Source organism: Erinaceus europaeus, chromosome 8, assembly GCF_950295315.1.
Source record: "Erinaceus europaeus chromosome 8, mEriEur2.1, whole genome shotgun sequence".
Taxonomy (NCBI): domain Eukaryota; kingdom Metazoa; phylum Chordata; class Mammalia; order Eulipotyphla; family Erinaceidae; genus Erinaceus; species Erinaceus europaeus.
In genome coordinates, this window is record NC_080169.1 from 122,103,943 (window position 1) to 122,129,206 (window position 25,264).

Below are 25,264 nucleotides of genomic sequence, written 5' to 3' on the forward strand. Positions count from 1 at the left end.
TTGGACAGGGTGGGCGAAGATATCCGCGTATATTGGCAGGTCCAGTTGAGCATAGACGTGGGAAATGAACTTAGATGATGCCGCATCCCGACGAATATCTGGCGGGGCTATGTTGCTAAGAACTGGCAGCCATGGAACCGGGGTGGAATGGATGGTTCCAGAAATTATCCTCATGGAGGAATATAATTTGGAATTGACCAAGTGGACATGGGGGCTATGGAACCATACTGGGGCACAGTATTCTGCAGTGGAATAGCATAATGCCAGAGAGGATGATCATAGTGTGGAAGTGCTCACGCCCCATGAGGAGCTGGCCAGTCTTGCAATGATGTTATTCCTCGCGCCCACCTTTGCTGCAGTTTTTATGAGATGTTCGTGAAATGACAGAGTGTGATCGAGAGTAACGCCAAGATACTGGGCTGGGCTTCATGCCGGATACAAGATGGCTGGGCTTCATGCCAGATACAAGATGGCTGGGCTTCATGCCGGATACAAGATGGCTGGGCTTCATGCCGGATTCTCGTATCGCCAAGCTGCACATTAAGCTCACGTGAGGTGGAGGCATGGTGTAGATGGAAAACAGATGATACTGTTTTTGCAGTGCTAGGGATTAGTCGCCATTTTTTACAGTAATCAGATATCAGAGACATGTCTTTCGTGAGTGTTTCCTCGAGGATGTTGAACTTGGATGCCTGAGTTGCACAGCAGATGTCCTCGGAGTAGATGAACTTCCTTGAAGAAGTTTCTGGGAAGTCATTGATGTAAATATTAAATAGCGTAGGAGCCAGAACAGAGCCCTGGGGGAGGCCACTTGAGACAAGTCTCCATCTGCTAGACTTGTCACCCAGATGCACCCGGAATCTTCTGTTTTGGAGAAGAAGTGATATAGTGTTGGCCACCCATGGAGGCAGGCATCTTGAGATCTTGACTAGGAGACCACGGTGCCAAACCGTGTCATAGGCTGCTGTGAGATCAACAAAGACAGCACCCGTCTTTAAACTCTTCTGGAATCCATTTTCAATGTAAGTTGAGAGGGCCAGGGCCTGTTCGCAGGTAGATCTTCCTGGGCAGAAACCAGCTTGGGCGGGTGATAGTAATTTCTCTGTAAGATGAGAAATACATGACAGAAGCAGCCTCTCAAGGAGTTTGTAACACACAGAGAAGAGAGAAATTGGTCTATAGCTGGCAGCCAGTGTTGGGTCTTTCGTTGGTTTCAAAACTGCTATAATCTTCGCACAATGCCAAACTTTGGGCATAGACTCAGATTCCAAGATGTGGGACAGGAATGAAGCGAGCCACTTCTTTGCCACGGGACCCAGGTTAAGAATGAGTTCTGGGGTGATGTTATCATAGCCAGCATCTGTTCCTGGTTTAACCCTCTTCAAAGCGTCTTCTAGTTCAGACAGTGTAAAGGGAGAGAGTTTTGGAGATGGACAAGATAACCGGAAGTGGGATGACCACTCATGGGAAATTTCTCTTTTCCAGACTGGGTCGATCTTATCATGTCCAACTTGCGTTAGGTGACTGGCCACTGAGTTTGGAGATACGGGAGGATGGGAGACGGGAGGGGGTTGGCTACCGGCACCCAGACTATGAAGAAGCTTCCAGGCCTTCCTACTTGAGTGGGTGAAGTTCAGACTTTCTGTGAGTTGTTGCCAGCGGGCTTGGCGTGCTGCGTCCAGGGAGGCAATGAGATGGTCAGCCACATCTGGGTCGCCCGACTCATCAAACTCTTTAGTAGTTGCTCACATTCAGCATCAAGACAAGGCGTATAGTTAGCACGTCTCCCACAAGGAATGGCTTGGGAAGCTGCTTTGAAGATGGCTTGGCGGAAGCGCCTGTAGGAATCTTCAGAGGGGATAGAGTTAATTGGAATTGCAGGAATAGATTTGTTGGTAAGATCACTGAACAGACGCCAGTTTGCTTTCTGAAAGTTCCATCTTAGTTTCTCCAAGCACAGAATCAGTGGGAGCTGGAGACCAATGTGGATGATAGCTGGGCGGTGATGACTGTGCGGGAAGATCTTGAGAACTTGTCTCGTAGCGGGAAAGGCTTGGCCATTGACTGTGCTAATCCAGCACAGGTTGGGTGACGAGTCTTTATTCCATCTAGCACTGTGAAAAGAGCCTGGCTGTTTGGGATCGTATAATAGGGAGAGGTCATTCGCTGAAGCCCAGTCGGCTAAGATAGAGCCGTCAGCTCGAGTGGAGGAATATCCCCAGTCTTGGTTATGACTACTAAAATCTCCAACGTAAATGGCTGGGTGATTCAGGCTAGGCAGGACCTCATTATCCCATGAGGCACTGGGAGGCTTATATACGTTGACGAGCTGAATAGTAATGGAGTATAGTAATGGAGTCATAGAAGGTCGAAGAGGCCGTATGGTAAACGTCCGCAAGACACGATTTGGCGTAGATGGCTCGGCCGTGTTTAGGATGGAGATTATAGCATATTAAATCGAATCCACTGATGGTGAATCGAGCAGCTTCATCGACTGCTATATGTGTTTCTTGTAGGCAGATAACATCTGCCTGATGCTGTATCGCCAATTGACCAATAAGAACGCGTTTGGCAAAGGACAGCTTCTCAACATTAAGTTGGAGGACTCGAAGAGCAGGACCAACAGCTTGAAAGCTGTCAGGAGCTGCTTGTTGCTGGCTTTGAAAGTGACTGGGATCCATGTGTATTCAGTCAGCTAGGAAGGATCGTCAGTTTCCCCAATGAATAGGTACTCACGAGATGCACCATGGGAAGGTCGATCCAATGCATCCCATCTCTGCCATCATGTTCCAGGAACTGAACACTCCCCCTACTCCAGAGTCCTTTACTTTGGTGCAATACAGCAAATCTTGTCCAAGTTCTCCTTTGTGTTTCCTCTTGTGTTATAATTTATTTATTTCCTCAATTTCAGTACCATTCTATTGGGGAAATGCTGACTTAGAGGCCTGTAATTGTCACAAGGGTCCATGTCTACATCACCCAAGACAGGCGTCAGTACATCTGACCCCAAACTATCATCTTCCTCCTCCATAAAGACTTAGATCCCCAGTCTCCACTTCCCCTTCTGATTCCTCAGATCTGCTGTGATAGATTGGAGTCCATGAGGAGTCACACTGTCCTGTCCTTGCTTTGCTTCTGAGAGCTCATCTATGCAGTAGAATTAGGTAGCCATCCTCCTTCTGGTTCATCTTGTTCTGAACACTATGCCTTCTATAAATTGTAATTTGTTTATTTATGCTTTTTATCTGCAATATCAGGGACTTCTGCATGTATGATCTCACCAATCCTGGGTCACTTTTAAATTCTGAAGAAGGAGAGAGAGGGAGAGGGAGGGAGAGAGGGAGAGAGAGAGAGAACTCAAACCTGGTGCTCTGACACTCCCTTGTGTTTTCAGGATTGGGATTGGGCTGATGCAAGGCAAGCAATGCATTCTACCCCATGACCTAGCTTCCCACAAACTTTAATTCAAATATTAACTGCACTTATGTCAGGACAAGTCTTCCTTGAGTGGCAGAGCATGCTGATCCAGTGTCCCTTCAGAGAATGGGAAGTCCCTACCATTGCTGCTCTGCAGTGAGGGCAGGGTCCTGGAGAGGCCCACAACAGGGCTTATGATGACATTCCTGGTTACTGGTGATGGTGGAGAGTGGGATCTATTAGAGGTCTTGGCCCAAGTGTATGTGTACTCTGTCCAGTCTTTATCTGCATTCTGCTGTAGCTTGCTTTTGTTGCTGACTTCTAGTTTCATTTCATTGTGACCTGAAGAACTGCTTGATATCCAGCCTTCCCAAATTGATTGATACAAGTCTTATGTCCCAACATGTGGTTTTTCATTGAAAATACTGTGTGAGAAACTAAATATTGCATGATAAACTTTTACAAGGCAGAGTGCCTGTGAATATCAGTCTCATCTGATCTCAATTTTCTTATAGTGCTATGGCTTTCTTGTAAAAATTGGCTGATATTGATCAGAATGGAATGTTAAATATCAATATTTGGTGTATATATTTAGATGGCACTCTGTCTTCCTTTTGATTTTAATTAATATATTTATTTACTATTCAATAGGGTGCAGAGAAATTGAGAGGAGAAGGGAAGCTAGAGATAAAGAAATACACCTATAGTACTGCTTCACAACTCAGGGAGCTTCACCCCTGCACATAGGGACTGGGAACTTGAACCTGGGTCTATGTACGTGATAACAAATGCTCTTAACTTGGTGTGCACTGCCCAGCCCGAACACTTTCTTGATATATTGATTTCTTGATTTTTATACATATTGATGTTTCCTGTGTGGTGTTACTTTGGATAACATCTTTAGAAAACTACACATTTTCTTTTTTTTAATATTTAATTTAATTAATTTATTTATTCCCTTTTGTTGCCCTTGTTGTTTTATTGTTGTAGTTATTATTGTTGTTGTCGTCATTGTTGGATAGGACAGAGAGAAATGGAGAGAGGAGGGGAAGACAGAGAGGAAGAGAGAAAGACAGACACCTGCAGACCTGCTTCACCGCCTGTGAAGCGACTCCCCTGGTGGGGAGCCGGGTTCGAACTGGGATCCTTATGCCGGTCGTTGTGCTTTGTGCCACCTGTGCTTAACCTGCTGCACTACAGCCTGACTCCCAGAAAACTACACATTTTCTCAAGTTAAGTCATACTCTTGAAATTTGAAAAATGTGCATAGCTTAACTATTAAAATTCAGACAGAGAGAGAAAGGGACACACCTACAGACCTGTATTACCACTTGTGAAGTGTCCTCCCTACAGGTGGGAAGAAGAGGCTCAAACCCAGATCCCGGCAAAGGTCCTTGTGCTTAGTGCTATGTGTGCTTAACCAGGTGCACCACCACCCAGCCCCTTCTTTCTTCTAGTGTTTTCCCTTCTTCCATAGCCAGTCAACAGTGTCAGGTTGAGCCTGATGTAAAGTTTCGAGACCTCCTTTGAATCTGGAGAGGTGGCAGTCGTTGACTATGTGGGTCATAGTCTGTCTGGAGCCGCAGGGGAAGTTCGGGTCATCTCTGGCTCCCCAGCGATGGAACATAGCGGTGCACCGGTCATGGCCTGTTCGATAGCGATTGAGGAGGGCTCAGTCATAACGAGCTAGGTCAAAGCCAGGTTGTCGCTTGCAGGGGTCTGTGATGAGGTGTTTGTTCTTTACCTCAGCTGACTGCCAACTCTGTTTCCAAGAGTCTGGAACAGAGAAGTTCAGTGTAGGCGTAGGGGACCAGATTGGGTGATGAGACGTCAAGCGTTGGACAGGGTGGGCAAAGATATCCGCGTATATTGGCAGGTCCGGTCGAGCGTAGACGTGGGAAATGAACTTAGATGATGCCGCATCCCGACGAATATCTGGCGGGGCAATGTTGCTAAGAACTGGCAGCCATGGAACCGGGGTGGAATGGATGGTTCCAGAAATTTTCCTCATGGAGGAGTATAATTTGGAATCGACCAAGTGGACATGGGGGCTACAGAACCATACTGGGGCACAGTATTCTGCAGTGGAATAGCATAATGCCAGAGATGATGATCGTAGTGTGGAAGTGCTCATGCCTCATGAGGAGCTGGCCAGTCTTGCAATGATGTTATTCCTCACGCCCACCTTTGCGGCAGTTTTTATGAGATGTTCATGAAATGACAGAGTGTGATCGAGAGTAACGCCAAGATAGACTGGCTGGGCTTCATGCCGGATTCTCATATCGCCAAGCTGCACATTAAGCTCACGCAAGGCTGAGGAATGGTGTAGCTCCATCCAAGATGGGTCAGAGAAGGTGGGTTCATTGTTCTTATTAGCTGCATAGTATTCCATTGTGTATATATATACACCACAGCTTTCTCAGCCACTCATCTGTTGTTAGGCACCTGTGTTGCTTCCAGGTTTTAGCTATTATGAATTGTGCTGCTATGAACATAGGTGTACACATATCTTTTTGGCTGGGTGTTTTGGAATCCTTGGGGTATATCCCCAGGAGAAGAATTACTGGGTCATATGGTGCTGGGAAATTGTGCAGATGCAGTCACATCTGCCATGTTGTCCCCTCAGGCTACTGCTAGTTCCCTCGAGAGTTGGGACATTCTCGGAGTGCCTGTTCAGCAATGTTGTACCCTCAGGACATTGTCTATATCCCCACGATATTTGGAGTGCTTTGGTTACTCCTTCCCCTCCCATTCTCACGAGAGTTATTATCCTATCCTGCAGTGCTATGGTTACTCCTCCCCCTTCCCATTCTCGCAAAAGCTACTCCTATAAAAGCCCTTCTTCTTCCGCACCTCTTTCTCTTAACAGCGCTTCACTTCGGTGTTCAGACGCAGGAAGGGTTACTGTGTGAGGTGGCCATTTTCGCTACCTCCACATGGCCCAACCTGCTTCTCTAGCACCCAACTCTGAGGTGCCAGTGCAAATAAAGATTTGTGTTCCCTCTTTGCTCCGGACCTCCTCTCTCTCTTCTCCACGGCCCACACAACAACAATATGGAAGGTCCATATCCATTTTTTGTAGTGTTTTGATCATAAAGGGATGTTGTATTTTGTCAAAGGCTTTCTCTGCATCTATTGATATTACCATGTGGTTTTTGGTCTTGCTTTTGTTGATGTGGTTGATCACATTGATTGATTTACATATATTAAACCAACCTTGCATGCCTGGGATAAACCCCATTTGGTCATGATGAACAATTTTTTTGATATACTGCTGTATCCGGTTGGCTAGAATTTTGTTCAATATTTTCGCATCTATGTTCATCAGAGATATTGGTCTGTAGTTTTCTTTTTTGGTTGTGTCCCTGTCTGCTTTTGGTATCAGGGTGATGTGGGCTTCATAGAAGCTGGCAGGGAGTATTCCAGTGTCTTCAATCTTCTGGAAGACATTTAAAAGTAGAGGTATTAGTTCTTCTTTGAAAGTTTTGTAGAATTCATTTGTAAAACCATCTGGTCCAGGACTTTTATTTTGTGAAGATTTTTGATAACTGTTTCAATTTCATTAGCTGTGATGGGCCTGTTCATGTTATTCACTTCCTCTTTACTTAGTTTTGGAAGTTGGTAGGTCTATGAAATCATTCATTTCTTCCAGGTTCTCTAGCTTGGTGGCATATAGTTGTTCATAGAAGCCTCGCATGATATGTTGAATTTCTGCAGTGTCTGTTGTGATTTCTCCTCTTTCATTTACTATCCGATTTATTTTGGTCTTCTCCCTTTTTTGTTTTGTGAGTCTGGCTAAAGGTTTGTTGATTTTGTTTACTCTTTCGAAGAACCAACATTTACTTTCATTGATCTTTTGTATGGTTTTCCTATTCTCAATGTTATTTATTTCTGCCCTAACTTTAGTAATTTCTGTCCTTCTGGTTGCTTTAGGATTCCTTTGTTGTTATTCTTCTAGGTCTTTAAGATGTGCAATCAGGCTGTTTATTTGTGCCTTTTCTTGTTTCATAATGTGTGCTTGTATAGCTATGAACTTCCCTCTTAGGACTGCTTTAGCTGTGTCCCAAATATTTTGATAGCTTGTATCTTCATTTTCATTGAACTCTCGAAACATTTTGATTTCTTCCTTGATTTCCTCTTTGACCCAGAGGTTGTTAAGAAGTGTACTGTTGAACTTCCACATTTTGGCACTTTTACTAATCTTTTGTTGATTGTTAAGTGTTAGTTTAATTCAACTGTGGTCTGAGAAGATGCTTGGGATGATTTCAGTGCCCTTGAATAGGCTGATGCTGTCTTTGTGGCCTAACATATGGTCTATCCTTGAGAATGATCCATGTGGATTTGAGTAAAATGTGTATTCCAGTTTCTTGGGATGAATGACTCTGAAAATGTCCAATAGTTCTAGTTTATCTATCTCTTCATTTAGCTCCCTTATGTCTTTACTGATTTTCTTCCTGGATGATCTGTCAAGTTGAGATAGTGGGGTGTTGAAGTCCCCTACTATGATTGTGTTACTGTTAATATATTGCTGTAGCTCTTTCAGTAGAAGTTTGATGTATTTAGATGGCTTCTCATTGGGTGCATAGATATTAATAATTGTTAAATCCTCTTGATTGACTGATCCTCTGAGCATTAAGTAGTGTCCATTCCTATCTTTTTAAATCTTATCTATTTTAAAGTCTATCATGTCAGATATGAGAATAGCTGTTCCTGCCCTTTTTTGTGGGCTATTGGCTTGAATGATAGTTTTCCATCCTTTCACTTTAAGTCTGTGTTTGTCTTGTTGCATTAGGTGAGTTTCCTGTAGACAACATATTGTTGGGTTGTGTTTTCTGATCCATATTCATACTCTGTGTCTTTTAATAGATGAATTCAGGCCATTGACATTTATTGATACCAAAGATTGAAGATATTTTAACGCCATTCTTGTAGAGTTTTAGAGTGTTTTGATATATGTCCTATTTGTGGTGGTCTGGTTGTTTATAGGAGACCTTTCAGAACTTCTTTCAGGGCAGGCTTGGTGATGGTTGCTTCCTTCAACTGTTGCTTGTCTGAGAAGGTTTTGATGCCTCCATCTAGTCTGAATGACAGTCTAGCAGGATATAGTATTCTTGGCTGAAAGCCTTTCTCATTGAGCACTCGATAGATATCTTGCCATTCTCTTCTGGCCTGTAGTGTTTGTATGGAGAAGTCTGCTGCTAATCTTATGGGTTTTCCTTTGTAGGTGACTCTTTGTTTTTCTCTTGCAGCCTTGAGGATCCTTTCTTTATCCTTATTCCTTTCCAATCTAAGTATGACATGTCTTGGTGTCTTTAGGTCTGGGTTAATTCTGTTTGGGACCCTCTGGGCTTCTTGAATCTTTATGTCTTTGGTGTTGTCTAGACTAGAGAAATTTTCAGCTATTATGGCCTGGAGAATGCTTTCTTCTTCTCCTTCTCTTTCTTCCTCTGGTAAGCCAATAATGCTTATATTGTTTCTTTTGAAGTCATCCCATAGGACTCTGTTGTTGTTTTCAGCATCTCTTAATCTCTTTTTGAGATCTCTTACTTCTTTTTTTGTTGTCTCTAATTCATCCTCAATCTTGCTTGTCTTCAGCCTCATTGATTCTATTCTCTCTGCCCTCTACTGCTTTCTGGAGTTCATCTATTTTGTTGCCCTTCTCTGATACTGTTTTAGCTTGTTCAGCTAGTTGCCTTCTTAGCTCAGCTATTTCAGCTTTCAGCTCTCTAATAACCATGAGATAATTGTAATTTTCTTCCATATTCTCATTTGTTGTTCCTGCATTTCTGATTACAATTTTTTCAAATTCTTTACTCACTCCTGTTATTATTTCCTTAGCTAATGTTTGGATGTTGAACTCGTTTTGTGCTTCACCCTCTGGAGGACTTTTAGCTGGACTCTTGTCCTGGTTCGAGTCTCCAATATTTTTTCTTGTTGTTTTAACCATTTTATATATGTTAACAGTTTTTTCAATCCCTGAGTTGGAGCTCAGTGGTGTAAAAGCCTTTTTTTTCCCCTGTAGGCTATGGGAGCCTGAGGGCTTTTAAACTATCAATAGGCTTCTTAGCTTAATCACTGACTCCTGACCAAGAGATAAAGCAGGGTGTGGCAGAGATAATCCAGTGGTTATGCAAAGAGACTTTCACAGCCCCTCAGCTATGCCACCGAGGTATAGGTCTTCTCCTGAGTTTCCCGGTTAGATCTCTGTCCCCTGGTTTCCCTCCCTGTTGCTGCTCCAGACTCTGAGGGTAGTAGCAATGGAGACTCAGAGTTGCACTTGGTGAGTCTCTGGGGAGTCCTTTCCTCCCTTCAGCTGTCCCCTTGTTGGTGGAGCAGACTGGAGGTGGTGTCTCCACTGACAAACTGTCGAACTGTTAGCATTCACTTAATCTCTCCTTAGGCCCCTCTCTCCTCTCTGTCACCAGCCACGTGTGTTTGTACTCATGGGTGATTTACAGGTTTTCTGTGGTCATTCTAGTCCTGTCTTGTTTCGGTCCGGGTGGTCTCCTTTGGTATTCCTAGTTGATCCGGGAGAGGAGAGGAGAGGAAAGAAATCGATCTGCTGCTCGTAGCTCCGCCTCCAGAAGTCCACTCTGTGCCTTTTAATGGTGAGTTTAAGCCATTGACATTTATTTATATTATGTATTTAATGTATTGTAGTGCCATTATTCAACAATTTTTATTTGCTCTGATATATGGCATATATTATGGTGATGTTCTTGTTTATAAGAGGTCCTTTAGAACCTCTTTCAGGGTAGGCTTGGTGATGGTTGCCTCCTTTACCTGTTGCTTTACCTGTTGTCTGAGAAGGTTTTGATCCCTCCATCTAGTCTGAATGAAAGTCTAGCATGATATATTGTCCTTGGTTAAAACCCTTTTTCATTGTGGGCTTGATATATATCTTGCCATTATCTTCTGGCTTTTAGAGTTTGAGTGGAGAAGTCTGATGATAATCTTATGGGGTTTACCCTGTATGTGACTTTTTGTTTTTCTCTTGAAGCCTTTAGGATCCATTCTTTATCCTTCTTTTCATTGTAACTATTATGTGTCTTGGTGTCTTCAGGTCTGTGTTGATTCTTTTTGGGACTCTCTGGGTTTCTTGAATCTTACTGTCCTTTCTGTTGTTTAGGTTTCTTCCCAACAGGTTTCTGTTCACCCCTACACTGCTACTCCCCTGACAGAAATGGAGTCTTTTACAGACATTCACCCATTTAAATATGGCCATTTAGAAAGAGGAAGATGTTGGGAAATTGTGAGGATGTGGTTGAGCTTGGAAGGGCTTGAACCCGAGGGGTGTGTCAATCCTGTTAGTCTCTCTCTCTACCAAGAGGTTGAGCAAGGAGAGATAGTAGTACCCCAAAGGTGTGCCTCCTATCAGTCTCACTGCCTCACAAAGGGCCCCACATTCCTGATACTATGGCCATTAGATAAGAAGAAAGAGGGGGATGTTTTTCATTATGCCAGGTCTGCTGCATTGCTTGATGTTTTGGTATATTTACATAATCACTGTTTTGCCTGAGACCCGCCCTGCCTGCAGGGTATTGGTTTAATCCCCACTGGTTAGATGGAAGTTTTCTATGTTCTGTTCATCTCTTTTTTTTTGCTCCACTCCCTATCCTAGTCATTTCCTTTCCCTTGCCACTTCTGGTGAAGAGATGCATAAAAGGCAATGTATCTGATTAATAAATGAGAGCATATTGTGTTCCCACTCAGCCATGAGTTCCTGGTCATCTCTCCCCCACCTGCGAAGCTAGCCCAGCATCATCTGTCAATTTAAAAAGTAACAGCAGCTACTTTTGGTCAACCTGAAGAGGAGGGACAAGGGGCATGCATATATAATATAGTAATAATAAAATAGAGTAAGAAACTCTAACAGTCAGTCTTCAGCTTGGACTGCTCCAGATTGCCTGCATGCAGCCTGAGCAAAGACAACCAATTATAAGAAGTATCAAAAAAAAAAATAAACAAACAAATGAAAACTATCACTTCAAGTAGACTTTCCCAGAAAGGGCTGTGGCTCTGATTGGCAAGGTATTTTGTTACTCAAATAGATCTCCAGCCACCTAAAAAAAAGCAAGAAGGAAAAGAAAAATCTTGGAATGACACTGCTGCTGAAAAATAGCTCCACAGGATGGGGGGAAGGCTGAGTTCAGAAATAGTGAATCCAAAGATTTTCTTTTCTTTTTCCATTTGACCTCTGTTTGCTAGACTGAGTGGGTTATAGGACTCTTTTTTGGTGTCACCCTGACCACCACTTATTAGCCTTTTCATGGCTGTGCCAGATATCCTACCCTATCTAGAGAATCCCAGGTTGTAAGCTGCTTCTTTTTGGAGCTCACACCAGGTGTTGTTTCCAAGTCCTCATGAGCAGTGAATCAGGTCTTCAGGTGTTTACCTTTATCTCTCTCTCTCTCCATCCCTCCTCTCTTAATTTCTTTCTGTCCTATCCAATAGAAGAACAAAGGAAAAATGACCACCAGGAGTGGTGAATTCACAGTGCCAGCACCAAGCCCCAGCGATAACCCTGGAGGCAAAAAAAGTAAAAAAAAAAAAAAGAAAGAAAGAAAGAAATAGGAGTGTTTTGGGGGATAAACTAAAAAAAAGCTTCATGATATATATTCAGTAGGATAGTACAAAAAATTAAGTATTGATGTGTAACCCAAATTTTATCTGTAAGAATTTAAGAAATGGGAATCAGGCAGTAGCACAGAGAGGTAAGAGTAGGTGGTGCAAAGCCTGTGTAAGGATTCCAGGTCGAGCCCCTGGCCCCCACCTGCAGGGGGGTCATTTCACAAGCTGTGAAGCAGGTCTGCAGGTGTCTGTCTTTCTCTCCCTGTCTCTGTCTTCCACTCCTCTCTCCATTTCTCTCTGTCCTATACAACAATGACAACATCATCAACAACAACAATAACAATAGCAACTAAAACAATTAAAAAACTAGGGCAGAAAAGGGAATAAATAAATAAATCAAATTAAAACAAAAATAAAGAATTTAAGAAACATGGACTGCATTTAATAACTAAACTTCTGCCACTCCTTGAGACATGGGTTGGGTAGTGCTGTCAAGAGAAGAACTGTGTAGACTGAAAATAACCCTCATTTGTTCTTCAAAGATATTGATTCCCTCAGGTTTTCTCTGGCTTAGTTTGCTCTTCAGTGATTTCCAAGTATTTGATTCTTTCTTTTATTTTTTAAACAGGGTTTTCTCTGGGGCTTAGTCGCTGTTCTACTCCATCACTCCTGGTGATCACTCTTAATTTCCTTGACAGGGGATAAGAGTCAGAGAGATTGAGAAGGAGAGAGAGTCAGAGAAGGAAGTAAAGGCTCTGTAACACAACTCTCCTACTCATGAAGCTTCTCTGTGAGTTCTCTCATCTGGTGACCAGGGACTTGAGGACCTAGACACTCACACCTGTTAACAGGTGGCCTTCGCCAGCTGAGCCACCACCCTACCTTTCTGTGGGTCATGACTCTAGGTGCCCTGTCCCCCTGGCCACAGGCAGAGAGAGTTAAAGCAGACTCCTGGGAATCTTGGTGCAACTCTCTGTCTGGGGCGATGTGCACAGAGAGACGAGAATCAGACTCATTCAGCTCTGGAAGAGGCCTTGGAAAGGTGGGCGACTCATTTATTGAAGAAAAAGAAAGCAGATATACCACTAATTCCAGGAGAAGATTGAGGTAACCATTAACCCAAACACAGAGCAGCACAATGCATAGTCACATCTTGACCTACAGACTGTTTGCTCACAAGTAAAAGGATACCACACAAGGTTCGGTCAAAAGCTTTACAATGTACATTTTTCTGGAGGTAGATTGCAGACACTTTAGGGCAGTGGAGGGGGGAAGGGAGGCAGCTGAGCAGTTAGGATGTTTGCTGGAGGTTTTGAAGTTAACCACACACAGTAACCCATCGCTTCTAATTAAAGAAGGAAAGGGGGGAGGTGTGGCATGTGAGAGAGGTACCTACGTCCAGGGGTTCAGCCACCATAAATTCCAGAGGTCAGGGGGGACTTGCCATATCTCAACCCCTGGGGGAGAGGGTTTGGGGTCAGACCCACTTAGACCCCATGGGAACTACTGCCTGGACTTTCTCAGGCAATGGGTCCCGCCCCCAACACCCTTCTTAGCAATTTATTATGTAAGATGCTTCATTTGCTGAAAGCCTTCCTACTATTTTCATTTTTAATATTTATTTATTTATTCCCTTTTGTTGCCCTTGCTGTTGTTTTATTTATTGTTGTGGTTATTATTGTTATTTTTGATGTCATCATTGTTGGATAGAACAGAGACAAATGGAGAGAGGAGGGGAAGACAGAGATGGCGAGTGAAAGACTGACACTCAAGGGCAGCTTGTGAAGCAACCCCCCTGTAGGTGGGGAGACAGGGGGCTCGAACTGGGATACTTTCTTTAGCCCTTTTGCTTTGCACCACCTGCACTTAATCGGCTGCGCTACTGCTTGACTCTCCTTCCTACTATTTTCTAACTAGACTCAAAGAATGAATACAGATTTAAAATTATGTACAAAATGGCTGAACGATGGTCAGGGGGATTTTCCTTTTGATGAGAGTGGGATCAGCTCAGAGGGAAGTGGAGAAGAAAGCATCCATTAGTACAAGGCAATACTCTCTTCACTGCCCTTAGTGAGTACCTGCACTTCTTTACTGACAGATGACAATATACTTATAAAATAATCATATCCTCCTCCCCCAATAAAATGGTTTGGAAACAATAAAGGAAAGAGAATGATAATAAAAATAAAGTTAAAAAAAGGTGCCTGAGATGGTAAATTGATTGAACCTAGAAAATGTTTGGATTCACTGAAAGGATCAAATATGGGAAAATGCTCGTGACCAGGTGGTGGCAAACCCAGTTAAGTGCACGTAGTACTAAGCCCAAGGACCCGACCTGCAAGGGTTCGAGTCCCCCTCCACCCGCAGGGGGAAGTTTTACAAGTGGTGAAGCAGTCTGAAGGTATCTCACTTTCTATCTATCATCTACCTATCATCTGTCTATTTACCATCTAATCTAACATCTATCTATCATCTAGTCTGTCATCTATCTATCTAACATCTATCTGTCTATCATCTCTCCTCCCCTCTCAATTTCTTTCTCTGTCCTGTCCTGCCTTTTCCAGTCACAATCAAATGATACACACACACACACACACACACACACGCATATACATATACATATACATATACATATACATATACATATACATATACATATACATATACATATACATATACATATACATATACATATACATATACATATACATATACATCCAGGAGCAGTGGATTCATATTGCTGGCACTGAGCCCCAGTGATAACTTTGGAGCCAAGCAAATGAAAAACACACAAACAAAAACAGACAATATAAGCTACATGGCAACCTCCAGCATTAAAGAGATAATGGATTTTTTAAAGTATTTTTAAAATTATTCAGTATTTCATAGATCCCATCTATTACATTTATGGAAAAGTGTTAACTGATCATCCATTCTTGGCTAGGCTAGTTCAATCTGCTGTGATATAAGGAATAAGTTGAGACATGGGTATTTTCCCATCTCCCTGTGCTGGGTGTCTGCCCACCACTCTGTCATCTCACTTGGGTTATTCTATGTGAAGGTGGACCAGATCTCCTAAATCCTCTGGCCCACACCTACCCCTTCCTCCCCCAGAGCCCTTTGCTTTGGTGTAATACCCCACTTCAGTACATCTGTCATCTGGTGTTTTTCATTCCTTTCTTTGGCACTGAAGTCCCACCTATAAATGAGAGAATCTAGTCTTCATCTTCCTCCTTCTGGGTTACCTCACTTCACAGGAAGCATGTTATAGAGTGGTCTACATATAGGGCGAAGAGAGATGATTCAATTAAGTGTGCTCTTGAGATGTTTATGTATCCCCTCAGATGATTGTCTTCATGTGTGCCTTTACAATGTTTATACTTGGCATCGCTGTCTGGGGTGAGAGTGCATGAGAGATAGAGAGACTGGAGATGAGTAGGCAGACACAGGCAGAATGTAAGGAGACACATGCAGAGACATTTCTCCAGAGCCGCATGGTGCCCGTGTGGGAGACCCTCGACCAAACCTCTATTCTCTCTGGTGTGAGGAAATTTATCTCTCAGCCCTGAGATGTAAACAAAACTATTCTCCCTGGCATACAGAGAAACCCAGCACTCCATTTTTTTAATATACATACTTCCTCATTTATTTATTTTTTGGCATATGGGTATTTTTTTCTTTTGTTTGTATGAGTCAGTGACACAGATGAGCTGATCAATTTATTGCAGTAGTGTCTATCAGAAAGACCCCTGCAAAGTCCCTGTGCTCTGTCCTGTGCTGCTCTGAGACCTCTGTGTCCTCAGGACTCTCATGAAAAGAGATGACTTTGTATAGAAGGCCCTCCATCTGAATATTAAAATGCTCTCTATGAGACAACACTTTAAAAAAAATATAAAGATATGTAGACCAGGGGATAAGGGGACTTTCATGCCATCCCTGAACAAATCCTGGTCTCTTTCCATGTGTGTGTGTGTTTTAAAAAGAGTGTGTCAACCTGAAAAAAGGAACATAAACACAGATTTAGACCTTACAGTCAGTAAAATCCTAATTAAGCATTGAGATCAGCTCCAAGAAATTTCACTATATCCGTGCTATTCTATGATCACTATTCAAATATCAGTAAAGCGTCCTGATTTCAAAGTCTCAGTAGATATGTAATTCACTTGAAGGTGTGATCAAAGAAAAATGAACAAAACCAAGCACATTTATTAATAATAAAGAAACAAAAATGAATGAATTAATTCTTCAAAAATTAAAGTGACCCAGGAGGTGGTGAGGTGGACAAAGTATTGAACCAGGAAGCATGAAGTCTCAAGTTTGTATTACATGTGCCAGAGTGAAGCTGTAATTCTATCTCTAATAAATTTTTAACAATTCAATATTCCTACAAATAGATCTGCATACACTGAATATTGTTCTCTTCTCTGTTGAAATTTTCACTCTATTTTTTTTTAATTTCTTTATTGGGGAATGAATGTTTTACATTAGACAGTAAACACAATAGTTTGTACATGCATAACATTTCTCAGTTTTCCATATAACAATACAACCCCCACTAGGTCCTCTGTCATCCTTCTTGGTCTTTCTTTATTTTTTCAATTTATTTATTTATTTTTTTTACTAGAGCACTGCTCAGCTCTGGCTTATGGTGGTGGGGGACTCGAGAGCCTTAGGCATGAAAGTCTCTTTGTATAACCACTATGCTATCTATCCCCTCAGCTTGCCCTCTCTCTCTCTTTCTCTCTTTCTTGTTTTTCTTTTTCTTAAACTGGGAATAAATAGAGGGGACTTAGGGACATATTCAGGCCCCTGAATTTCTTTTCTCTTTTCTCTGAGAAAGCATTCACAAAATAGGATTCATAATTTTTTTTTTTTGCTTAGCAGTATCATGAACAGCACGAAAATAAAGCTGAAGTTACTCTTCCTTGTGGCATACAACATTACCCAGTTACTAGCAAATGTTTTTAACTACATGCTTTTTGTCCCAAGGTCCTGTGGGACAGCGTCCTGCCATTGGTAAGTTATTCAATACATGAGTTAGAGCCACCCAGAAAGTAGAAAGGCATAGATTTGGATCAAGTTTACTATTCCTTAAACAAATGAATCAAAACCAAGGAAGCAATGTCTAGCCCTATCAAGATGATATCAATCACCTTATTCTGGCTCTGAACTTCCTCTCTGATTTTTTTCTTCCTAAAACCAAAGCTGAGTTCCCTGTTGTCCATGATACTATCTACTTGTGTCTTTCTTGCACGCTGATCTAGTTCACCCTTCAGGATTTTAATCTGCTTTTCATACTCTTCTCTCAACTGCTCTCTCTCTCTCTCCCATTCTCCTCTATATCTCTCTAGTATCTCCTGGGTCTGTCTCTGAATCTCCTCCTCAGCCCGCCGGTACATCTCGTTGGTGTAGCATCCTCCCCCGTTCCCCATCACCACCCGCTGGACCAGGGACAGAAGCTGTGCCCTCTGGGCCTCCTGTTCAGCTCCGGTGGCCCTGTTGCTGAAAACACAGTGGCGGTCACCAAACTTGTCCATCAGCTCTTGAATGCCCTGTGGAGCTTCGTTTAAATAGTCCTGGAACTCCATGCCTTCCAAGTCATCTTTTCGGGTGAACAAGAGAATCATGTATCGCCTGGCTCTGTCTCCAAACAGTTTCAGCATCTTCTCAGTGGCCCTGTGCTCTTCCTGGGTGTAGCGGCCCAGCGGGACCACCAGGAGCAGAGCATGAGGCCCTGGGGAGGTCAGGACAAGGCAGCGGGCAATTTCCCTGCTGGTGTCAGTGTCCCTGACCTCGGGATCAAAAATGCCCGGCGTGTCCACCACCACCACTTCTCTCCCATTCCAGGAGATGGTGCCTTTCTCACAGACCTTGGTGACAGCTCTTGCTGAAAGGCTGGACTGGAACACCTTCTGTCCCAGGATGCTGTTCCCCGTTGCACTTTTCCCTGCTCCTGTCTTGCCCACCAGGACAAGTCTCAGCTGTGAGTCTCCAGGGTCTTGGTTTCCAAACCCTATAATGTCAGAAGACAAAAGCACCAGTGTTAGGATGACCTCCAGCCATCTGTCCTCCACAGACTGTCATCATCAATGCTCTGCTCTCTTGTCCACTGGGCCCTCTCCCCTGAGTGAGCTCTGCATTCATAGGATGTCACTGAGAAGTCCTGTGATAAATGTCCTCTTACACTATCTGGGGAAGAACTTCTCACATTTCTTTGAAAATATTTTTTAAATATTTTTTTATTATTTGTATTTATTTATTGGATAGAGACAGTCAGCGGTAGAGAAGAAGAGGAAGACTGAGAGGAAAAGAGACAGAGAGACACCTGCAGCCCTGCTTCACCACTTGCAAAGCTTTCCCCCTGCAAGTGGAGACCAGGGGCTCTAACCTCAGTCCTTGAGCATTGTAACATGTGCATCACCACCCAGTCCCTCTTTGAACTTCTTTATTTTACCTTTAGCTACTAAGCCTCTGGTTATGAAAGAAAAAAAAAAAGTGTTATGTCACTGCCCACTAGGGAAAGAGAGAGACAGGCTGAGAGTATAGATCAGCTTGCTATCACTCATGTTCAGTGGGGAAGCAATTACAGAAGCCAGACCTTCCAGCTTCTGCATCCCATGGTGACCATGGGTCCATACTCCCAGAGAGATAAAGAATAGGAAAGCTGTCAGGGGAGGGGATGGGATATGGAGTTTTGGTGGTTGGAATTGTATGGAGTTGTACCCCTCTTATCCTATGGTCTTGGCAGTGTTTCCTTTTTATAAATAAAAAAATAAAAAATAAACAAATAAAAACAATTAATTCAAAGAAAATAAAGATGTATAGTCTTACAAAAAAGCGTTATTAAGAGAACTGAGAACTGCTGCTGGCATGTTTCCCCCTAACTGAATATAGGAAGTAGCACAAAATTAGCCTTCAGATATCAAGAGATATCAGCCCACCTGCTATAGATCGACCTGCTAACACCCATGTCCAGCAGGGAAGCAATGACAGAAGCCATCCCATAATGCGTCCCAGAATGGCCCTGGGTCCAAACTCCCAGAGGGATAAAGAATAGGAAAGCTGAAAAGAGAGTTAACATACAAAGCCAAACAAATTGTTGAGCAGTCATGGATCCAAAGGTTGGAATAGTGGAGAGGAAGTGTTAGGGGGGTACTCACTGCAAACTCTAGTGTACTTCTGCTGGCCAGACTTCCCTGGACTGAAGACCCCACCAATGTGTCCTGGAGCTCCACTTCCCCAGAGACCCACCCTACTAGGGAAAGAGAGAGGCAGACTGGGAGTATGGACCAACCAGTCAATGCCCATGTTCAGCGGGGAAGCAATTACAGAAGCCAGACCTTCTACCTTCTGCAACCCACAAAGACCCTGGGTCCATGCTCCCAGAGGGATAGAGAATGGGAAAGCTATCAGGGGAGGGGGTGGGATATGGAGATTGGGTGGTGGGAATTGTGTGGAGTTGTACCCGTCTTAGCCTATGGTTTTGTTAATTTAAACTTTCTTAAATAAAAAATAAATTAAAAAAGAAAGAAAAAGAAAGCTATCAGGGGAGGGGAGGGGATACGGAGTTCTGGGGTTGGGAATTGTGTGGAGTTGTACCCCTCTTATCCTATAGTCTTGTCAATATTTCCATTTTAGAAATAAAAATAAAAAAGAAATCATAATGAAAATAATTCTCATAGGGTCATTCACTTCGGTTTAAAAAAAAAAAAAAAAAAAATTCTCATAAAAATCATAAGAACCAAAGGGAAAATCTCGTCCCTTCTTAAGCTGCCACAGCAAAGGCTCTAGAATGGCCTCCATATGGAGGACTCACAGGAGAGAAGGTCATGTTTCAGGGGGAAAAGGGGAGCATTTATTTCTTTGTTTTATTTGTGCATCATTTATTTTTTACTTTTTTTTTTCCCTCCAAGGTTATTGCTGGGCTCGGTGCTTGCACCATGAATCCACCACTCCTGGAGGCCATTTTCCCCCCTTTTGTTGCCCTTGTTGTTGTAGCCTTGTTGTGGTTATTATTATTATTGCCATTGTTGATGTTGTTCATTGTTGGATAGGACAGAGAGAAATGGAGAGAGGAGGGGAAGACAGAGGGGGGGAGAGAAAATAGACACCTTCAGACCTGCTTCACTGCCTGTGAAGTGACTCCCCTGCAGGTGGGGAGCTGGGGGCTCAAACCGGGATCCTTACGCAGGTCCCCGCACTTTGCGCCACATGGCTTAACCCACTGCGCCACCACCTGACCCCCTTGTGTATCATTTTTTAAATAATTAATCTTCATTTACTTATTGGATAGACACAGCCAGAAATTGAGAGGAAAGGGGGAGATAGAAAGACAGAGAGAGAGACACCTGTAGCACTGCTTCACCACTTGCAAAAAGTTTTCCCCCTGTAGGTGGGGACTGATGTGACATAAGCTCTCAGCCAGGTGCATGACCACCAGGCCCCAAGATGAGCACTTATTAAGAAAGATTAAAGATAGGAAGGGAGAAGATGCATACCATAAAGGTGTATAGATCCCAAGAGAGAAAGACAAAGAGAGAGAGAAGATACATGCCATAGAACTGTATAGATCCCAAGAGAGAAGGAAAGAGAGAGAGAGAGAGAGAAAGAGAAACAGAGAGAGGTAGAAGGGGGAAGTTACATGCCATAGAGATGTATAGATCCCAAGAGAGAAAGATGAGATGGAGGGAGGGAGAGAGAGAGAGAGAGAAAGAGAGAGAGAGAGAGAGAGAGAAAAGTTACATGCCTTAGACCTGTATAGATCCCAAGAGAGATAAAGACAAGAGAGAGAGAGAAAAAAGGAGAGAAGTTACATGCCATAGAATTAAATAGATCCCAAGATAATGAAAGACAGAGAGAGAGAGAGAAAAGAAGAAGAAGAAGAAGAAGAAGAAGAAGAAGAAGAAGAAGAAGAAGAAGAAGAAGAAAAGAAGAAGATACATGCCATAGAGCTGTATAGATCCAGAGAGAGAGAGAGAGAGAGAGAGAGAGAGAGAGTAGGGGAGAAGTTACATGCCATAGATAGATCCCAAGACAGAGAAAAGACAGACAGACAGAGAGAGAGAGAGAGAGAGAGAGAGAGAGAGAGAGAGAGAGAAGTGGTGAAGCGGTGGTTCTAGCTGCAGCATACCCAGTTAGGCTCACATAGTACAGTATGAAGCACAGGGGCCTAAGCAATACCCGGGTATGAGCCCCCTCTCCCCACCTGCAGGGGGGATGCTTCACAAGTGTTGGAACAGGTCTGCAGGTGTCTATCTCCCCATCCTCTCTCAATTTCTCTCTGTCCTGTACATTAAAACAGAGAAAAAGTGGCCTCCAGGAGCAATGGATTGCTGTGCCAGCACAAGCACCAGAGATCACCCTGGAGGGAAAAAAGAAAAAGAAAAAGAAAGGAAAGGAAAGGAAAGGAAAGGAAAGGAAAGGAAAGGAAAGGAAAGGAAAGGAAAGGAAAGGAAAGGAAAGGAAAGGAAAGGAAAAGAAAAGGGTGGTCAAAGGGACCCAAGATTATTGGTCTTTTAGTCGCTCCTGTGGGCATGCAGGATGCTGAGGACCTTGCTCCAGGCTTTGTCTCCAGGGGCTCCCAGCTGCTCCATTCGCCTTCCACCACCTCACAACCAGGGGGAGGGAGTACCCTGGAGGAGGCCCTTCTGGCTACTTTAGGCCATTTCTTCTAGCTCACTGCAGGATGCATAGGGAGGGCTACCCTCCCTAAACAGACTTTGTAAATCTCCTCCCTGCAGGTGGGAACCTGGGTTTGAACTCAGCTCTTTATTTTTAATTATTTAATTTAATTTATTTATATTTATCTATCGATTTGGTAGAGACAAAGAGAAATTGAAAGAGGAGGGGGAGATTGACAGAGAGACAGAGAAATACCTGTAGCCCTGCTTCACCAATCATGAAGTTTTTCCCCCTCAGGTAGGGACCAGGGCTTGAATCTGGGTCTCTGAGCACCGTAATGTGTGTGCGCTTAACCAGTTGTACCACTGCCTGGCCCTGGAACTCAGCTCTTGGTGGATGCTAATGTGTGCACTCTGCGGGCTGCTCTGGCACTCAGTCCTGATGTAGTCAATCTTATAGTTATGGGGATTAACAGAGGTTCATATGACAAGACAAATACACCATGCCTTTGAATTTGGTTGGTTGTGATTAGGCTTTTGTCTGATGTGGAGCATGTAAAGATCTTCTCCCATTCTGTCTGCTGTCTCTTTGAATGGCAGTGGTTTCTTTTTGGTGGTTATTTCAATAAAGACAACAAAGAGAGACCACTTCTCTCCTGTGAGAATGTCACAACAGAAAGGACAGCAACACAAATGCTGGAGAGGTTGTGGGAACAAAGGATCCTTCCTGCACTGCTGGTGGGAATGTCAGTGGGTCCAGCCCCTGTGGAGAGCAGTCTGGAGAACTCTCAGAAGAATGGAAGTGGACCTGCCCTGTGACCCTGCAATTCCTTTCCTGGGGATATATCCTAAGGAACCAAACATACCCATCCAAAAAGATCTGTGTGCACCAAAAAGATCTGTGTGCATCCAAAAAGATCTGTGTGATGATGATTTGTAATAACCTAGTTGTCCAACTACAGATGAGAGACTGAAAATGTTGTGGTGTATATATACAATGGAATACTACTCAGCCGTGAAAAATGAAGTCACCTTCTTCACCTCATCTTGGATGGAGCTGGAAGGAATCCTGTGAAGTGAGATCAGCCAGAAAGAGAAGGATGAAGATGGGGTGGTCTCACTCATGGACCAAAGTGGAGAAATCATATCAGAAGGGGAAACACCAAGCAGAACATGGACTTGGTTTGGTGTCTTGCACCAAAGTAAAGGACTCTGGGAGTGGGGGTGGGGACTTTCAGGTCCTGCTGCCTGATGGTGGGCGAGGACCTGGGCTGGGGGTGAGAGTGTTGTGCAGAAAACTGAGAAAGGTTACACATGTATCAACAACTGTATTCACTGTAATTCATTCATCCCCCCCCAATTAAAATAAAAAGTCTTAGGTTGTTTTCCTGATACTAGGAACAGGGAAATTAGGGGCTTGAAAAACTCCTTCCCATTCCTCCCCCAGGTTGACAGGAGAGGACAAACGGCAGCAGTTGTTCCGAAAACAGCTCCAGCATTAGTCAGGATATGCTGAGAACTCTTCTGTGGGGAAATTGTGAGGATGTGGTAGAGCCTGGCAGGGCTTGACCTGAAGGGTGCATCTATCCTGTCAGTCTCTCTCTCTCTACCAAGAGGTTGAGCAAGATGGGAGAGGAGACCAAAGGTTTGCCTCGTCTTATCAGACTCCCTGCCTCACAAAGTACCCTGCATTTTTCTGCCTCCAAGATCACGGCATTCCTTAAAACATTAAGCCACCTCCCCCAGCTCCACCCTGCGTTCCTTAATACTATGGCCCATCCTTTTGTTATCTACATATCAATCTTCTGCTTTGTCTAACCAGTGTCTTAAGGTCTCCACCCTATTCCCTCAGCCATTCTGCTCATTTAATATATTCTTTTTCTACCCTCAAGGACATAGGGTATGTTAAACCGTTAAACCGTTAGCAACAGTTACTAAGGAAGTCCCTACCTTTTTCACCTTTCTCCGCCCTTTTCCTAACCTTTCCTAACCATGTATGGTATTGTCAAGTCACTTCCATTTCCGACTTGGCTCTTCCCATTTCCAGCCTGGGGAAGCACGAGCAGACAGGGAGGCTGACACTGGCCATTGCAATTTGTACCATGTGGCTTAACCAGGTGTGCTACCACCCGACTTTGGGGCGCACGGATGAATAAAGATTTGAATGGCGTGCTCTCACGACAATAATCCTAGAAACTGGCGTTCCTTCCACTAAGAGAAGCTGAGGTAGGAAAAGATAAAGTATATCCACAGAGGGTGACAGACGGTGGTGCATCAGGTTAAACACACACATTATGGTGCACAAGGACCCAGGTTCAAGCCCCTGATCTCCATGTGCAGGGGGAAAGCTTCATAAGTGGAGGAGCAGGCCTGCAGGTGTCTCTTGGTCTCTTTCCCTCTCTGTCTCTTCTTCTCTTCTCAATTTCTCTGTGTCTCTATCAAACAAACAAATAATTTATAAAATAAAGTAGAGGAAGGAAGGTGGAAAGGATGGAAGGAAGGAACTGTGAAGATACAGGGTCAGGGATGAAACTCAGTAATGAACTCTCCAGGATAAAGTCCTGAGTTCTGTCTGCAGCACCTTCCCACACTAGACAACAGGAATGGGCTGGGAAGAGTTGGCTGTGGCCCAGACAGGAGATACGTGGGGAGAAGTCCCTTGCCACCCCCCACCGGTCCAGGGAACCCCCAACACCGCCTCACCATAGTTGTTCAAAGGCTCCCCGAAGAATCCAGTGGCCATTATTTTCTCAATTCCTGCAGAGAACCACAATCCTTTCATTTCCAGGAAGCAAGAGAGTAACTGAATACTTCCACCTCTGGAGCCAATGGTTTCATTTTAGTTATAAGCTTATGAACTTTGTCTCTCCCTTTTCCTAACACTTCCTACCCGATGGCTAATTTCTGTCCTATATTCAGAATATTCATTTCTCATTACATAGGCACAAGGACTTCAAGTGCTACTAAGGGAATACTTTAGCATAGGGGCCAAGTCTTTGGCATTTCTGTGCAGCGCCTTTTATGCTAACTCAGAGATCACACAGGAAGAATTTCTTTCTCTAGAGCCTGACTCTCTGAGCTCCCCAACTGCTTCCTGAGGAAAAAAAAAAAAAACACTGCTCCCTGCTTTTCCTGAGTCTGTGGGAAAATAATTCCCTTTTCCCAACCTGCAATTTTCTCCCTCTTGACATCCATGTGAGACATCAACTACAAGGACCTCAAAGACAACAGAGATGGCACAAGGTACCAGAACTCTGGCCTGTGTCCACTTTTGTATGGGAAACTCACAGCACTGCTCCTTGCAACTCACACAGCTCGGCAGAGAGCCCCCTCTCACCACCCAACAGATGGCTCAATTCCAAAGCTTCAACTTTTGAATAAACTTTATAAACATGACACAGCTATCCTCTAAGCAGCAAGTCCTGAAACAGGCCTTGAGTTGAAGGTTTCGGCTTTGAAACAGATTCCATCCCCGACAATTAGCAAACAGGAAGCAGGAACCAGAGAAAAGTTTTCTAGCGTTTTAAGCCGGTTTTCTAGGAGATGTAAGATACAGACCCAGACATGTGCTCCCTCTATGCCCCTCACAACTCTCTTACCTGGAGACACTGGCTTGTTCCCTTCTGAATTTTTGAACTCAATACTTAGCCAGGATG

At 43.6% G+C, this 25,264-nt stretch overlaps 1 protein-coding gene across 1 annotated transcript; it reads right to left on the reverse strand.

Moving 5' to 3' along the window:
* Positions 1-16,158: 16,158 nt before the first annotated feature.
* On the reverse strand, positions 16,159-25,264 carry LOC103125063 (GTPase IMAP family member 4-like). The gene is made up of 3 exons (XM_060196802.1): positions 25,208-25,264; positions 24,312-24,365; positions 16,159-18,001 (listed from the first exon to the last, which is right to left on the reverse strand). Exons 2-3 carry the CDS (start codon positions 24,349-24,351, stop codon positions 17,073-17,075), a joined length of 969 nt encoding a protein of 322 aa, XP_060052785.1. The 5' UTR covers positions 24,352-24,365; positions 25,208-25,264; the 3' UTR covers positions 16,159-17,072.